This window comes from Eutrema salsugineum, unplaced genomic scaffold, assembly GCF_000478725.1.
Source record: "Eutrema salsugineum unplaced genomic scaffold, Eutsalg1_0 scaffold_1, whole genome shotgun sequence".
Classification (NCBI taxonomy): domain Eukaryota; kingdom Viridiplantae; phylum Streptophyta; class Magnoliopsida; order Brassicales; family Brassicaceae; genus Eutrema; species Eutrema salsugineum.
The window spans coordinates 4,333,379-4,351,093 of NW_006256909.1; the positions used below are offsets into that span (position 1 = coordinate 4,333,379).

Sequence of the window (17,715 nt, forward strand, 5' to 3'; positions counted from 1 at the left end):
CAAAATCATTTGCATTAATATATTTTTATAGAAAGATCAACAGATTAATGACGTGTTTGATTTTATTCATGTATGTGATATGTGAATTTACATCAATCTTTTAGTAACGATAACATACAATACAAGGAATTCTACTGTTGAATACACAACAGCATGATTATTACCTTTGTTAGTATAGCACAATATCAAAGTTTTTATTGAATATATAAAAACTTTTTTCTGCTCAATAGGAAATCCATGTATATTTTATTTTATTTTTCTTTGCCCTTTGATTATGGAAATCCTTGTTTTTGATGATTGTCAAAAAAACTTTGGATTGCCTTTCGGTCTAAAGGGACAGAATAAATTGGCTATGTGCGAAATCGTGACAACTTGCTTTTCGTGAGTCTATTTAACATTTATTTGTTTATTAGGTGTAACGACATAAATACTATTAATTTTAGTATTTATTTCATCTATATATATATATATACACACATGCATATATATGTATAAAAAAATTTGCAGCGCATGATTTATGAACTAGATATATGGAAGTCCTAATGGTGGGTGCAGCTAAAAAACAGTTCATATTGAACCGCATTCCATCTTTTCTAGATTAATATAAATTTGTTACTTATCATGTTAAAGTTCATAAACTGTTTTATTATAAGATTAGTTAACCAGGAATAGAGTAACTCATAATTCAGATTAGGTGATAACAAAGGACGGAACTATCGTATAATAGCTTAATAGTAGATGGGATCATGATGAGAAAGGTAAAGATGCTTTGGCTTTCCCGTGAAGATATATCACCATAATAATATTCTCCCAAAAGTGATTTCGACTAGACGTGTTTGAGAGTAAACACAACTTCACTAAAATTACTAAATCTATACGTTCAATGATTACACAAATGCATCTATATATATCATCATTGTCATGTAAGTGTATTTTACTTTTACATGACTATTACTGTTTTATACTGCCAAAACCAATATTTTAGTTAATTTGTTTTTATAAGCTTAAATAAATCCTTGGAACGAGATCCGTGTGAAAAGCACACAACTTTTGTATAGCTAATTTAAAGTTGGCCCAACGGTCTTTGATTTGGTTTTAAGAATAAAGACGATGCTAGTAAAGTTTCTATTACTTTAAGGACGTGTGGCTTGGGCCAAAACCAATCTATACTGGATTCGACTTTAGTTTATTATCATTTTGCCAAAAAATTTGATTGAACATCGGTGATGGGACGAAGACTAGATGATATGATTCATATTACTTACTCCAGAGCAACCTGATCATTCATAATCCAAAGAAAGATCTTAATTCCAAAAAAAAAAAGCAGTCGACTTTGATTGAAGGGAATTGGGTAGTAGACAGTCAAGATTTTAACGACAAATGTTATGTTCGAAATATTTTATGCTTGATCCAAGAATCGAAATAGATTAAACTGAAATATGGCAAAACAAACCCTGAATCCACAGCTTCACGATTTCTCACGGGACAAAAAAAAAATTGTTTCATTATTCATGGGATATCATGCTTCAATTATTGCCGCTATCAAGTGCAATTCAAAAGAAAGGTTTCCTTTAGGTCAACAATATCCAGGAAATTGCAAGAAAAGAAAACAATAACACAATACAATCTTGAGTCGTCACCATCGCAGAAAGACTTCACAGCAACCTCTGCATTCATAAAGAGAAGCAAGAACACCATTCATTAGAAACTGATACAATGCTACTTCCTGAAACCAATATAGAGAAAACTTAAGGGCAGCTCTAGTATCAAAGTATCACTTCTCATCCAACCATCAAATACCAAACAACAATTAAAAAAAAAACAATATGAATACTGAACTGCCCAAGAGTCAAAATTGATAAACCTAAACACATCTCAACCATTTAAAATCAGAGAGGCTATTTAGAGGAATCTAGAAAGATATAGCCTTTCACAGAGTACACAAGGTAACGCATCAGATCATACATTGACGCCCAAAATGCTGGTAAGAACGAAAGACGAATCCTTTCCAATAGAAAATCACAAACAAACTCTCCTCAAATCAATCATTGATTCAAAAATGGCAATTTGACTCTGAAATCTATCAACTCACAGATGCAAATCCCCAAAATCACAACAGATGTATAGCCAAATATCTCAATAGAGAAAAAATGAAATACATTTATCAACAAATCCGACGGAAAACAAATACCGCACACTAATCGAAAGGATCGAACACCGGAATACCTAAACTCATCGAGAGATCGAAAAACGATTCGTCGAGATCAGTGGCCACCGTGCTCCTTGGCATGCTGCTGGTGCTCGAGATGGCGACGCTCGTTGGGGAGAGCGACGAGGTAGGAGAAGGCCATGCCATAGAAGCAGATATGAAGGAGAGGATCGATGGAGCTGGTCTGGATGTATTTGTCGTTGTAGTTATCGAGACCTCTCTTCACAGAGGTCTTCACCGTCTCCAATGAAAACGTCGATTTGAAATAGCCGGGAAGCTCCTTCACCTTCTTCCCCTTGATCTCACTGTAAACCCTCCTCATCGCCATTTCGATCTTCCTCTTTGGTCTGGATTTGTTGCGCGTCGAGAAAACAAAAAAATGGCTCTTTTAACCCTAATCAACGAATTGGGGATCGAGAAAGAGACTTTTGGAAGCTGTCTAATCCGGTCTCGGTTCGGCATTTTGGGTTAAGATGTTTGGTTTTTTTTGTTTTGATTTAATTCGGTTTTCCTGGCATTGGTTATTTCATAGGGGTCGGGTCAAATATGAGGTTCGGATCTTGTACCCGTTTCACCTGCATCGCCTTCCTCAGTCGTCACTCGTCCGGAGACACGTTAGATTGCCTTTCTCTCTCTAAAAAATGGCTCGTTTACTGACACAAACCTTGATTTACACCGGTAGGTTCCTTCTCCGCCGCGTCTCCGACCCGCCACCGGCGGTGGCTGTGTCCCCGAGTCGCGTCTGCTTCCACCGATACTATTCGTCAAAGTCCCTTTCTCTCGTGTCTCCACTTGGCTCTCCCTGTCCCTATCTCTTCAGTCCTCCAGGTATCTGCAATTGAGATATGCAGCTTCCTCTTCCTTCATTGTACATGAAAGTTTGAATTTTTACAAAAAAAAAAAAATCGTCCTTGATTGCTTGGAAAACAATATCTTGAGCTGAGTGTGGAAGCAAATTTACGATTTCAATTCTGTGAGAAATGCTAGATGATTGATTCCAGTGCTCATTGAGGTTTTGCCTTAACAAAAGCTCTCTGAGGATATGTGATTTGCTTCTTGGTTTGTTTCTCTTCTCAGCTTTCTCATCTTCGGCAACGAAAACGACTGTCGAAGTTAAATCCACAGAGCATGAAGTTGTGATTGCTTTGGGAAGTAACATAGGAAACCGGATGAATAATTTCAAAGAGGCTTTGCGATTAATGAAGCGTAGCGGCATTTGTATAGCCAGGCACAGCTGTTTATACGAAACGGCTCCTGTTCATGTGACTGATCAACCCAGGTTTCTAAATGCTGCAGTGAGAGGTGTCACCAAGCTTGGACCTCATGAGCTTTTGAGTGTTCTCAAGACAATTGAGAGAGACATGGGACGTGAGGATGGTATAAGGTATGGACCAAGACCACTTGACTTGGACATTTTGTTCTACGGCAAGCTGAGAATAGCTTCTGATAACCTGATCATACCACATGAAAGACTCTGGGAAAGGTCATTTGTGTTGGCACCTTTGGTTGATTTGCTTGGATCAGCTGTTGATAGTGATACGGTCGCACGTTGGCATTCGCTCGCTATACATCCCGGCGGCATTTTCCAAGCGTGGGAGAGACTAGGTGGCGAATCACAGATTGGTCAAGATGGTATACAAAGGGTTTTACCTATAGGAGACAAACTGTGGGATTTTTCTAACAAAACTCATGTGATGGGTATTCTTAATCTTACCCCTGACAGCTTTAGTGATGGAGGTCACTTTCAGTCTATAGATTCTGCAGTTTCTCGTGTTCGCTCAATGATCTCCGAGGGTGCAGATATAATTGATATCGGAGCACAGTCCACACGACCAATGGCCTCGAGAATTACTAGTCAAGAAGAGTTAGATAGACTACTTCCGGTTTTAGAGGCTGTCCGTGGTATGCCAGAGATGGAGGAAAAGCTCATATCTGTGGACACTTTCAACTCTGAGGTTGCTTCAGAAGCAATAAGCAATGGAGCTGACATTCTAAATGATGTATCTGCTGGAAGCTTAGACCCGAATATGCACAAGGTTGTTGCAGAATCTGGGGTTCCTTATATGGCCATGCACATGAGAGGAGATCCATGTACAATGCAGAGCGAAGAGAATTTGCAGTACGATGATGTCTGCAAGGATGTTGCTTCTGAACTCTACATGCGAGTAAGAGATGCTGAACTTTCGGGGATTCCCGCTTGGAGGGTTATGATCGACCCAGGAATTGGGTTTTCAAAGAGAGTAGATCACAATTTGGATATTCTTATGGATTTGCCAAAAATTAGGGAAGAGATGGCTAAGAGAAGCATAGCAGTGTATCATGCGCCTATACTTATAGGACCTTCAAGGAAGAGATTTTTGGGAGATATATGTGGGCGTCCTGAGGCCAGTGACAGAGATGCTGCTACTGTTGCTTCTGTTACTGCAGGCATTTTAGGAGGTGCCAATATCATTAGAGTTCATAATGTTAGAGATAATGCAGACGCAGCAAAGGTATGCGATGCAATGCTGAGAAGAAGAAGGTCAAAGGGATGATTTATAGCCTGGTTTAAAGATGTTCCAGAGTGATACAACAGGTTGGCTAGCTGGGTGGTAGTTAAGAGCAAAATGCTTTGTGAGTCATCTCCTTTGATCTTGTGTGGCTGGTGTAGAATTGAGCAAGTTCTTGGGGTGATTGATGAAACTAGCTAGCATTTGTTATCTCATACGGGTTATCATACACCGTTTCCAATGTATGATTTCTGTTCAAAACACTGTTAAACAGTGGAGCAATAGCAAATTGATTGTTTTTTCTTTCTCTTCTAGAAATTCCCCATATTGTATATGATTCTGGTGAACACTGTTGTACTAGATAAAAGGTTATACAATTTTTCATTTATTTCTGAATGATGGATGATATTTTCATCTAAAAAAAGAGTTAGAAGTTCGACATCCTGGAGAACTGATTTATTTTTGTTTTTGAACATGTAAAAACTATATCATAAAGAATCATACTTCCTTCAATTTTAAACTTGCAGGCGATACGATGGATCATAACCTTCTTTTCCAAATTAGATGATCATGGTTTTTGAGATAGGAGACCAAGACAAGTACAGGCCTGATTATGGCAACTTTCAGAGGTAATATATCCATTCTTTCACTTGCAATTATTATAAGGTACTTTTCTGTTAGCCCACGAAGATTATCTTTCATTTGTTTACTAATCGTCAACTTTGCAGGTATCAATTTGAAGGAATCAAATCAAACTAAATCAATCATTGTGCTTTCAACTAGGTCGAAGGACACTTTCCTAAAATGGCTGTCAAAAGGATTCAGAGATCCGGAAAAGAGGTATTAGCATTTAGCTCCATGGACATTTATTTCTAAAAACGTCTCTGGTTTTCTCCATCAATCTAAGTCCTAATTACCCACCAAAAAGTGTGCACTTTAGGAATAATTTTGATGAAACGATAAAGCAAGAACCACCTAAAGCGTTGACATGGCATTGGTCATAATTCAAAAAATTGCTTATTTGACTTCTGTTTTATATATCATATTGTAATTGTATATAGACCCAACATGGCAATACTATAACTTATTTAGAGTTGAAGCTGATACGTGCATTAGCTGACTTTTTGCTCTTGGGTACTCTCTATATTGCATGAAAGAACATAGTCCATACGAAAGTAACTAAAATCATTGGCTGATAATGAGACATCTAAGCCTTCTTTCATGGATTTTAATCACAAGCTGTTTTTTTCTTGATTCTGTCCATGCTCAAGACCAATCTGGTAAGTTGGTACTCAGAAGAAGTCTTTGCTTTTCTAAACTCTTGTATATATATGTCAAATTGTGTTTGTAATGCTCTGTGATTTTTCGACAGGTTTTGTTAGCATCGATTGCGGGACACCGGATGGTTCAAGCTACACTGATGAGAACACAAACATGAAATACGTTTCGGATTTGGGTTATGTTGAGTCTGGAACAAGCCATAGCATAGTTTCTGACCTTGAAACGACTTCTCTCGAAAGGCAGTTCCAAAACGTAAGAAGCTTCCCTGAAGGTAAGAGAAACTGTTACGACATAAGGCCTCAACAAGGGAGAGGTTTCAAGTATCTGATTAGAACCCGTTTCATGTACGGGAACTATGATGGTTTTAGTAAAACACCAGAGTTTGATCTTTATATTGGAGCCAATCTTTGGGAATCTGTTGTTCTTGTCAATGAAACGGTTATAATGACCAAATAGATGATTTACACTCCTCCTTCAGACCATATTCATGTGTGTCTTGTTGATAAAGACAGAGGAACTCCGTTTCTGTCTGTCTTGGAAATAAGGTTTTTAAAGAACGATACATACGACACTCCTTACGAAGCTCTTATGCTTGAACGGAGACGTGATTTTGGCGCAACAAGCAATCTCCAAGTCAGGTAAAAGAAAACATCTTGTTCCTTTTTTGTCATTGTTATATTCTGCTACTAAATGTTGTTCTCGTGTTGTGTAGGTACAAAGATGATTTCTATGATCGTATATGGACGCCTTCAACGCCTCCGAACATGAAAACTTTGAATACATCGCTCACCATCGATGAAACTAACCACAACGGATTCAGACCTGCAAGTATTGTTATGAGGTCTGCTTTGTTAGCGGGAAACGAAAGCAATTCGTTGACTTTTACTTAGAGTCCAGATGACCCGAGATCGAAGTTTTATGTCTACATGCACTTTGCTGAAGTTCAGAAACTACAAAGAAACGAGACACGAGAGTTCGATATATACGTGAATGGAGTGTTACTTGCCAAGTATTTCCGTCCTTCTTACTTGTTTACAGACACACGCTCCACTACAGAGCCAGTAGGCAGAGCAGAGAATGAAATTATCATTGAGAAAACTGCTTTGTCGACTCTTCCACCAATCATTAACGCTATTGAGCTCTATCAAATCAATGAGTTCCTTCAGTTACCAACAGATCAACAGGATGGTAAGGCTTTCTGACTCAAAAAGATTTCTTCTTCTCTTCTTTATGTTTGATTTTTTTTTATTTTATTATCTTCTCTTAGTCGATGCCATGACGAAGGTTAAGTTCAAGTATGGAGTGAAGAAGAATTGGCAAGGAGATCCATGTGTTCCAGTGGACTATTCTTGGGAAGGTCTTGAATGTCTCCACAGTGATAATAATACTTCTCTAAGACTCATTTCTGTGTGAGAATTTTTTTTTAACATTCACAAATGCTCTGTTCTAATCTGTTCTGCTCTGCTCTTACATTTCTCGTTGTGATTTGCAGGAACTTATCCTCCAGTGGATTGACTGGCCAGATTGATCCAGCTTTCGCCAACCTTACATCAGTAGAAAAATTGTCAGTACTTCTTGTCTCCTTTCTAATTAACATTGATCCACTTTATGGTTTGCCACATGTGACACACTGACACAAAGAAATATCATTTCAGGGACTTTTCAAACAACAACTTAACAGGAAAAGTACCCGATTTCCTCGCCAATTTACAAAATTTGACTGAATTGTGAGTCGTGCAAACTCTAGTGGTGAGATTTATAAAGCAGTTCCGTTTTTATGCCTTGTGAATTTATACAGGACTCTGTGTTTATTATATCTGTAGAAACTTGGAAGGAAACAAGCTAACTGGATCGATTCCACCTAAACTGTTGGAGAAATCAAAAGATGGTTCTCTTTCCCTAAGGTATGCACCTCAATTAGCTCTTGAACAACGCTGTGTAATGTTCATCAATGTAGTCTTTTCGTATTGCAATCTAGAAGGATGCCTTTTTATTGCATAGAGATGTTGCTATGTGAAACTATTTGCACTGATTCTCTTTCAAAAGGCACATACTGAAGTTTCTATGTTGTAAACTTAAGATTTGCTGGAAACCCGGACCTTTGTCAGTCTTCTTCATGTCAAACAACCAAAAAGAAGAAGATTGGTTACACTGTTCCATTAGTAGCATCAGTCGCAGGACTGCTCGTTCTTTTGATCGCATTAGCTTTATTATGGCATTTCAAGAGAAGATCGCGAAGAGGAACAATCTCAAACAAACTGTTAGGAGACAACACCGGACCATTGGACACAGCCAAGAGATACTTTCTATATTCAGAAGTTGTAAATGTCACAAACAACTTCGAGAGAGTTCTTGGCAAAGGAGGTTTTGGTAAAGTATACCATGGTTTCTTGAATGGAGATCAAGTAGCTGTTAAGATACTGTCTGAAGAGTCAGCGCAAGGTTACAAAGAGTTCCGAGCTGAGGTCATTTTCTACTTACATGTTTTAACTTACCATTTTGTTTGTAGTTTTAAATAATTTCAGTATCCAAACTAATCTATATTATTCTCTCAGGTTGAGCTTCTGATGAGAGTCCATCACACAAATTTGACATCTCTTATCGGATACTGCAACGAAGATAAACACATGGCACTTATCTACGAGTACATGGCTAATGGAAACTTAGGAGACTATTTGTCAGGTTAGTGTTTCCATAATTAGTTCCCGGCCGACTCTTTTGTATTAACTGACGCAATTAACTAACTAAGCATTGTTTTGTTTTGCTTTTTATAAAGGCAAAAGTTCCTTAACCTTGAGCTGGGAAGAGAGATTGCAGATATCATTAGATGCAGCACAAGGTTTGTGAAGCCATTTTCTCAAACAGAATAATATTTATTTTCTTAAAATTGCGCAATCTGAACGAGACTTGTCAATCAATTAAGGTCTCGAGTATCTCCACTACGGTTGCAAGCCTCCCATAGTTCACAGAGATGTGAAGCCTACGAATATCTTACTCAATGAGAAGCTTCAAGCGAAGATAGCTGACTTTGGTTTATCAAGAAGCTTTCCGGTTGAAGGTGGCGGTCAAGTCTCCACCGTTGTCGCTGGAACCATTGGTTACTTAGACCCCGAGTAACTAAGTCTATCTTTGAGTCTAAAAAAATTAACCAGAAAAGGGTATTGGTTCTTGTGTTTCCAATCGTTTTATATTTGTAAAATTTCAGGTATTATAGAACGCGACAAATGAACGAGAAGAGTGATGTTTTCAGCTTCGGGGTGGTTCTTCTTGAAATGATAACAGGGAAACCTGCGATTTCACGTTCAACAACAGAGAATGTGCATCTAAGTGATCAGGTTGGTTCAATGTTGGTGAATGGAGACATAAGAGGCATTGTAGATAAGCGTCTAGGAGATAGATTTGAGTCTGGCTCGGCTTGGAAGATCGCTGAAATAGCGCTGGCTTGTGCCTCTGAGAGTTCTGCGCAGAGACCGACAATGAGTCAGGTCGTTATGGAGCTGAAACAGAGTGTTTTGGGGAGAGTAACGGATCGAAATAGCCAGATAGATTCTGTGAGAATGGTGACCATAAATTTAGATACTGAAATGGTTCCACAAGCGAGGTAAGATCAAGAAACTCTCCTAGTACATTTTGCTTTTTGCTTTTCATTTCATTTCAAGTTTGAAAAAAATGTGATCTTTAAGATTTTTGTAAAGTTACATTTTTTTCTGGCTCTGTTAAATAAATTCTGAGTGTTCTCTGTCGTATTTATGCATGGAGCCGAGAATCAACTTTTGTTGGCAAATCTTATACATTTTAGCTATTAGTCTTGTAAAATGAAAACGTCACAAAAAATACACTAGACATCCATTTCATATTGTTTCATAGTACGAAAATCATATGTCAAAACATTACTAAGATATATCTTGCATAGTTATCAATCTAGTGTCTACCTATTCTCTCGAGTCCAAGTTGAGCGTTATAGGATCTTATATATTATTTGCTATAGTTTTTCTAAAAAGCTAAAATTTGTAGGAAATAAAATCAACCATGAGTAGCTGCGTAAATGCACTTATTTAGAAAAAGCATGTCTAGTACCCAAAAAACTATAAACAAGTAAACAACTTCTTCTACATAATCTAAACAACTTCTAGGCTAGCATCCCCCAACTACAAGTCTACAAGACTATAACTATTAACGTTACAAAACTAATTTAACATGATCCAACTACAATAGTCTTCACGTTAAAAGTACAGATTATTCTTTACTATATAACAAAAAAACCAACGCAATTCTTCTCCTCCAAAACTCCAAGAAAATCTTCATTCCCCATCTTATTGACCTAAGGAAATTTAGGGTTTCTGGTTTCTTCCATGGCAAGCACCAAAAACCTCCCTCTCCTCCTCCTCCTCCTCCTCATCACCATCACTATCATCACCACTACTTCCTCTCCTTTGCCTCCTTCTCTTTCGGTGGAGCAATACAAAACCGCAAGAAAGATCATAGACGCAATGATCTCCGGAGGAAGTTTCGAAGATTGGAGCGAGGCTTTCCTGGCCACAAACGACGAGCTAAAAGGTCCAGTTCTCAATTCCACTCTCTTCCTCCCCAAAACATCCGTCGAAGGAATCAACGCCACGTCACCACTCGTTGCTGCTTACCACATCGTCCCACAATTGCTTGGCTTCAACAACATAAGCCTCATGAAGCCTTTCTCTCGCCTCCCTACGCTTCTCTCTGGAAACTCCATCGTTGTGACCAACAATTCAGCTTCCGGTTTTACCCTCGACGGCGTTCTCATCTCTGAGCCAGATTTATTCGTCTCTCCTTCTATTGTTATCCATCGCATCGCTTCTCCTTTTAACTTCTCTCGTTACGGTGACGACGATATATAATCTTTTATTCGCTTCTCCACTTTGTTTCTTACTATTTGTATAACTTATAAATTTGAGAATATGGGTTTGACGTACGTAGAAAATGGGTATGTTATGTTTACCGTGTAGTTTTATCATTCAAAAATGTTACAGTAGTAAACTATGACAGTTTGAATATTAAAAACATAATTTTTCAACACATAAAATGAATCTTGTAAAAATTAACTATTCGTTTAGTTGATTTGAAAAAAAATCTACAAGGATTCAGAAATCCTTATAATTTAATTGATTTCTACTAAATCAATCATTTATAGCTCATACGAACTCCCTCCATTGAAATCGTTCCATACCATGAAGTCATACAACTACATACTTGTTACGTTTGAGCTTTTACGGTATGAAAGAATGCACTTAAGTTTCTGTTTAAGAGAACATACATATCTTTGTAATATGCATAGAACCAACAACTATTGTTGGTTTTAAGTATTAACTATTATTACATTACATTACATTACATAAGAGATACTTTCTTTTGTAGTTGAACAGGGAAGAAAAAAACCTTTTCGACAAAATATCTTTTTGGAGCGGGAGTCAGAATTTATCTTAAAGACAAGTCTCAAAGACTTGCACATAGTAGGCCCTTCTTTTGTCCCGTTCGCATGGTTAAACAAACCAACCTTCAATGTAATGACAATGTAATGAACATAGTAATGACTCTGTATTTTTGTTTTGAAATCAATAAATCATAATTAGCCGGAAAAAGAAGAGAAAAACAACCTTCAATGTGATTTATAGTCAGATTTTTCAGTTTAGTACAAAACAGAACTGAATTCGATTTGGATTAGGTGAAAACAAATATTTAGGTGAACAAATTACACTTTTTTGTAAAGACGAGGAGTTTGTATGCAATTTACCAGAAATACAAAAATAAAAAATGTCACAAGCATTGGTGACGTGTCGAAAAGTTACTGGAGGAGATGACGCAATTCATCTTCTAAACCAAAATTATCAGACTTTCAGAGCGAAGGGAAAGAAGAACAATTTGGCGGATTCAAAACAGAGAGGGAGAAGCTTCTGCTTAAAGTTGAATCCTTTGAGAAATGGCGGAAGAACCCGAGAAGGTGTCTTCTCCAACGTTACAGCAACCTTCTTCTGACAAAAAACCCGAAGATGCTGGGATCAAGCCTCAGGTTTGTGACTTGCTTTCGTTAATTCTCTTCGAAATTCGATTGTTGACTTGCCTCTGATTTAGTAGTCGTCCCACTTGATTCTTCGAATTCAGTAAATTTCTCCCTTCACTAGATCATTTAAGGGTTTGTGTGACCCTTGAATTCACATTCGGATTTACAAAACAAACGATTCATGCGTTTGATCGTGAATTGATTCGTTTCTGGGTGTTTCAATTTCCAGGATCCAGATTCTGGGTCTCGAGCTTATCCCAACGGTGATTCTCCAATGTACCCGGTTTTTTATCCGGCTCTTCTTCCCGGATTGAATCATGGACAGTACGATGAGCAAACGAACCGTGGAGCTGGGATTTATGCGGTTCCTGTGCATCAATTTGCAGGACATATCGCTGGTCTTCCTTCAAATTATCTTATCCCTCTCACTTACAATGTTCCCACGTAAGTATTTCCTTCGAATTTCCCACGGTTTCATGGATGTATAAACTGATTTAGCTAGAAGAATTAAGGGGTTGTGCAAAAGTTAATCCCTTTCCTCATTGGCTTGGTAGTTAAATCCAAACCATTGTTTAGGCCAAATCACTTGTGGATTGTGGTGTGGCACTGTGGCTTTAGATGACTTAATGTAGAAAGCTAGAGGCTTTGATATTGAATCCTTTTGGGTTTGGTTTTATATTATGCTTAGGAATAGAGCAAGTAATGAGACTGAGACTGGGGGAGAGAACCAAGCACAAGCCGGGCAGGGTCAGCAGCAGCAACAACCTGCACAACAAAGGCAAGTGGTGGTACGGAGATTTGAGATCGCGTTTCAGCTTGACATATTCCTCATACTCAAGCTTGCTGCTGTCATCTTTTTGTTCAACCAAGATGGATCAAGACAAAGGCTCGCTGTACTTGTGATTTTCGCCACCATAATTTACTTGTAAGCCTTAAGAATCTGGCTCTGATTTCATTCTTATGCTGGTATATCTTATGGTTTTCAGCCATATAGAGCGACCTCTCAAGTGCATGATTCATGATAAATCTGTGGTGTCTTGAGGGCCCATTAATCCCTAAAGTATTGATAAAGAGTTTGAAATGCTGTAGCTGATCTCTGTTTGGTGTGGAAACTTGACAGATACCAAACTGGAGCCCTTGCACCGTTTGTGCGATGGCTCTCACAAGGTATGCATAGAGCAGCAGTGCCACCACCTCGACCTCATAGACCTGCTGCGAGAGCTGATAATGATCCGGCAGCAGCTATCCCACTAAACGAAGATGCGGTTCCCGGTAATATTACTTTTGCTGTATCTCTCTCCCATGGTATTAACTGAAAGCAATCACAGCAACAACTTATGCAGAAGCAATTTATCTTTTCTGTGTTTGTAGAGGGACAAGAGAATGAAGCTGATAATGGGAACCGAGCAAACGGAAATGAAAATGTGGATGCAGGACACCAAGGGAATCAATGGTGGGGAATAGTGAAAGAGATTCAGATGATAGTTTTCGGTTTCATAACTTCACTACTCCCTGGCTTCCATAACATAGATTAGACTCTTTTTCTGCATGCTCTCATCTTCGTCAACTTTTAAAAGAAAGTGTTGTCTTCTACTTTATCTCATGTGTGAAAAGTATAGAAAATTATAACCTTTTAAGTTAAGACCCAAATCTTCAACAACTTAATGTATGTGAGCTGCAATTTGCATCCTTTTGCCTTTTATTGTTTAAAGCAGCGGAATTCAGACAAATTATGCATCTTTATTTATATCATCTTATACATGACCGTTAAACCAAAAAATTGGTTTTCTACAGCAAAATTTTCTTAGAGACAGAGAACAAGCCTATAAGAAAAATGCTAGCTTTTTTATTCCGTGCTCTAAGAAACAATACTTTACAAAAAATAGGATGAATATATGCACAGGGGGAGAAGAAGACGAATGAAAAAGGTTCATCACATTTCCAACAAAAGATTACTGATTTTCCGAAGCTCCTTGAGAGCTGACATGGCTGTGACTTGTCCCTTTCCGACCAAATTGGCCTTAGATATGTTCTCCATCAATCCTGCCTGAACCTGACCTCGTTCTTGCTGGAAAACCGATTCGATCACCTGAATATAATATGGTCAAAACTCATCAGAACGTTTGATTTGTTACTTTCATCTGAAAGAATGAGTAAATGAGAATGAGTTTTACCTGAATGTGTTCGAGCATGGAATTGCCAAGGTTCTTTAGAGTATTCATCACATTCTGGTCTGAGTCTCCTTTGCTGCTCGAAGATGAAGCCTGCGGAAGGGAATGTGACTCGGAAGAGCAAACCAAATCGCTCTTACTACTTTCAACACCGAAGGATCTTGTCTCCTCGCCAGTGAGATTGCGTCCAAACTTCCAAAACCATTGGAATTTTCCCGGTAAAACCTTACTACGCTCCTTGATAATGGTCACAGATCTATCTGCGCTGTCCTCTTCGTTATTAGACCGAGTTACTGGAAACTCGATGCTCGGCTGAGAAGAAAGGGGAAGAGGAGAATCTACTGCGCTTGTTTCTTGATCTTTAACTTTTTCATTGGCAAACAGAATCGACCCGGTACTGCTATCTGAATCATTCTCAATGGAGTTCGAATCTCTGAGTGGACTGTTTGGATCTGAGAAGGCATCAGATGAGTTCTCTTCCATTGCTGCTACACTCTCTTCACCAGCAGTTTCGAAACTCATATTTCTTTCCTCGGTTTCTTGAACTGAACCATCTTCATTGTTCACAACATCTACTGTACTAGCTTCCTCAGTTTCTTGAACTGAACTATCTTCATTGTTCACAACATCTACTGTATTAGCTTCCTCAGTTTCTTGTTGAACTGAGCTATTCTCATTGCTCACAACATCTACTATAGTAGCTTCCTCAGGTTCAGAAACAACCTGCCGATTAAAATCTTCCAGCAAGTTACGTGCCACTGATGATACCTTGGCTTCCTTTACTGTCTTGGTGTTATGAGTTGGCTCAGACTCTGCTCTGAAAAGTCTTTTCACCTTAAACCATGCCTTTTTCTTCGGTGTTGAAGGATTCTGTTTCTGTTCCTCGGCGGCTTGCTGAAGAACTCTCCATTTCTCCTCCCAATAACTCTGTGGCGTAATTATCAGTGGAGATTTAGGCGAAGTGGATCCCGAAGGGAAGCTGCTAGTTCTCGCCGGTACTGCAGGGCTGATGCTCTGATCAAAGACACTGTTAATCAACAGAGCTGATGATCGTACATCATCGTCCAAAGCCAATGCTTGTAATGACTTAGCTTTCTCTATTATCTTCCTCACATCAATCTTCTCCGGGAAATTCAACAGTCTTTGGAGACAAGAAGCTGCGTTTTCAGTAGCAAGCAAAGAAGATCTCAAAGATAATATCATCGAAACCGCCATTCCAGAGATTAAAGCGCCCCGAGGAGAATCAAAGATCTTGAAGCTCTGGTTTGTGTTGTTAGCCTCATCATTTCTCGCCGTGTTATCTGCTGAGAATATCTCATCCCACACTACCAACAAATCCTGAAGCAAAAACTCTCTTCCAAACAAAACCCGTAACCAACGAAGACCAAAGTACTGAGGCTCAACTCCGAGTTCCACTAAATGGCTATGCAGAGACGAATCAACAAACGATAAAAGATGGTAAAACGCAGTGCACGCTTCAAGAACGGGAGGTAAACCCGTGTGGGATCCGCTAGCTGGAGAGTAAGCGAAAAATCCAGCCATTGAGACACAACCATGAGCTCCACTCATCAGAGCATCAAACATGCAGTAAGCATCGTGCTCCATGAATTTATCAGACAAGACAATCCCGAGTTCTCCTTCGGCTCCATAAGCATCGCTTAGCAACACAACGGATTGGATTTCGGGGTCGAGCTCATCTAGGCTCTTTAGTTTCTTGGAATTTCCCTGAATACCACCGATCTCATCGTCCGTGAAATCCTCCAGAAACTTTTTGAACTCAAAGTTGTAAGTAATATCTCTTTCCTCAAAAGACAACCCATCGAATCTGTCCGTGAAATGATCTTCATAGCTTTTACGCACTTCAGAGAGACGCTCCACATCAACATGAAGCACATAAAGCAGAGGAGCCAAAAGCTCATGCATTCCTACAAAAACCGAAACATGAAAACTAAAGTCAGATTATCTTTAGTAACCAAAAAGTCTACTCTTTTTGAAAGACACAACACACGGTGTACCTTGTCGATATCCGTACTCGGGATGTTTAAGACACCACAAGAGTAGAATACGTCTTAACATTCCTTGACATCCAGGAGCTTGAAAGTAGCTCCAATGCTCTGGATATAACCTCGATAAGTCTTGATCCAGTGTTTTCTCTAGCTCAGCGTTACGAAAGAACCGACCCCATGTACTATCTGCATTAGAAAAGGTTTCCTATAGTAAGACCCCAAGAATCTTAGCAATCAAATGACAATGTACAAGAAACTGGGAATCAACAGAAGATTTTTTTTACCTGGGTTTTGTGATAAGGGATTGTCGATTGAGAGATCAGGGGAATTTCGTAAATCTTTAGACAAATGTGGATCTATCAAGATGCGTCTCCTTAAAGCAGCATATCTACATTGATGATATGAAGTTTGCCAATTTAGAGAGGAAAGAAAATAATCTTTTGCTAAAACCCAGAAATCTCAAATTTTATTGAACGCCGAATTTTTGGTCTCCCAAAATAGGAAACTTTTGGCAACATCACAAAATTGTCATACTTGTAATAAACACCAACATTGTTGTAATTTTAAAAGCTACCTTCTGCGAGATTCAGCTGTAGCTTTGCGAAGATCATCGATCGATGAAGCTTGAAACGGAAGAACACCGAGATTCACGCGCCACCGTACGCCTCTCAGATTGGCGAAACGACGATCAGATTCGTCTACCAGTGGTTCCGACATAGATGGCTCTATCTCCGACAGAACCATAAAGCTTCTTGCTTTTGCTTCTCCGGTTTCACAAAATTGTAAAAGAATCAACGAAGAGATAAATATTCTTCGTGAAATCAATGATTAAGACGTCACCAGGAAATTTCTCCCTTGACACTAGAGGAAGAAACTTAATGGAAATTGAACCTGAAGATGAGAATAGAAGAAATGTAAATTCCGATCAGATCGGAACACAATAAAATAGGAGAGAGAGAGAGAATCAATTCTCCTTCCTCTCTCCGAATCCAAGCAAAAGATAGTCAGAATGACAAAGAAAAAGAAAAGGTTTATTTTTTTCAGAGCAGCTCCAATAATTTTCTCATCCCTCTCAATAAAGAAGAAAATAAGAAGTTTGTTTGTTTCGTGAGGAAAGCAAACTAAAAGGTGACCTGTCTGAGCAAAGTGGTGAAGATGAAGAAGCACCAGCTCAAATACCCTTTTTTTTTTGTTTGTTCTGTTCTTATTCTTTCTTTGTTTTATTAATTGACCTTTTTTGGGCAAGCCATTATTCATTGACTACTGATTATTCTATTTCTCTTTTGCTTATTCAATAAAATTAAACTAATGACTGTTCAATGAGAATCCTATAGTCTTCTTCGTTTTTTGACATCGAGTATACTATAGTCTATAGGTGTATATTTTAAAATTTTACCACGAAATACGCTGTTTTTCAGTGATTGTAAAAGACTCATTAATAATATCCTTTGAATATTCGAAATGGTACTCAATAGCATTGTATTAAAATTCTTTTACCGTTCAAAATTGTGAAATTACAAGGCTG

General features: G+C 38.5%; 6 protein-coding genes across 6 annotated transcripts; 4 read left to right on the forward strand and 2 right to left on the reverse strand.

Moving 5' to 3' along the window:
* Positions 1 to 1,423: 1,423 nt before the first annotated feature.
* On the reverse strand, positions 1,424 to 2,608 carry LOC18030922. The gene is made up of 2 exons (XM_006412714.2): positions 2,227 to 2,608; positions 1,424 to 1,667 (listed from the first exon to the last, which is right to left on the reverse strand). The coding sequence occupies exon 1, from the start codon at positions 2,535 to 2,537 to the stop codon at positions 2,265 to 2,267; it is 273 nt and encodes a 90-aa protein (XP_006412777.1). The 5' UTR covers positions 2,538 to 2,608; the 3' UTR covers positions 1,424 to 1,667; positions 2,227 to 2,264.
* A 218-nt stretch (positions 2,609 to 2,826) lies between these two features.
* LOC18030834 (folate synthesis bifunctional protein, mitochondrial) lies at positions 2,827 to 5,082 on the forward strand. The gene is made up of 2 exons (XM_006412715.2): positions 2,827 to 3,037; positions 3,287 to 5,082. The coding sequence occupies exons 1-2, from the start codon at positions 2,851 to 2,853 to the stop codon at positions 4,741 to 4,743; spliced, it is 1,644 nt and encodes a 547-aa protein (XP_006412778.1). The 5' UTR covers positions 2,827 to 2,850; the 3' UTR covers positions 4,744 to 5,082.
* Positions 5,083 to 5,896: 814 nt separating this feature from the next.
* LOC18030835 (senescence-induced receptor-like serine/threonine-protein kinase) lies at positions 5,897 to 9,584 on the forward strand. Its single transcript, XM_024149731.1, is given in 12 exon segments — positions 5,897 to 5,978; positions 6,071 to 6,617; positions 6,692 to 7,167; positions 7,247 to 7,388; positions 7,472 to 7,543; positions 7,635 to 7,706; positions 7,803 to 7,883; positions 8,060 to 8,444; positions 8,535 to 8,661; positions 8,756 to 8,818; positions 8,903 to 9,092; positions 9,185 to 9,584. Coding segments are annotated over 12 exon segments (2,637 nt in total).
* A 747-nt stretch (positions 9,585 to 10,331) lies between these two features.
* On the forward strand, positions 10,332 to 10,853 carry LOC18030836 (FAS1 domain-containing protein SELMODRAFT_448915). The gene has a single exon (XM_006412717.1). It carries the CDS (start codon positions 10,332 to 10,334, stop codon positions 10,851 to 10,853), a length of 522 nt encoding a protein of 173 aa, XP_006412780.1.
* Positions 10,854 to 11,842: 989 nt separating this feature from the next.
* Positions 11,843 to 13,711, forward strand: LOC18030837. Its single transcript, XM_006412718.2, has 5 exons — positions 11,843 to 12,022; positions 12,243 to 12,457; positions 12,702 to 12,938; positions 13,134 to 13,285; positions 13,385 to 13,711. The coding sequence occupies exons 1-5, from the start codon at positions 11,933 to 11,935 to the stop codon at positions 13,546 to 13,548; spliced, it is 858 nt and encodes a 285-aa protein (XP_006412781.1). The 5' UTR covers positions 11,843 to 11,932; the 3' UTR covers positions 13,549 to 13,711.
* A 22-nt stretch (positions 13,712 to 13,733) lies between these two features.
* Positions 13,734 to 17,355, reverse strand: LOC18030838 (TBC1 domain family member 5). Its single transcript, XM_006412719.2, has 5 exons — positions 16,765 to 17,355; positions 16,475 to 16,578; positions 16,200 to 16,376; positions 14,188 to 16,109; positions 13,734 to 14,102 (listed from the first exon to the last, which is right to left on the reverse strand). Exons 1-5 carry the CDS (start codon positions 16,932 to 16,934, stop codon positions 13,947 to 13,949), a joined length of 2,529 nt encoding a protein of 842 aa, XP_006412782.1. The 5' UTR covers positions 16,935 to 17,355; the 3' UTR covers positions 13,734 to 13,946.
* Between the last annotated feature and the right edge of the window lie 360 nt (positions 17,356 to 17,715).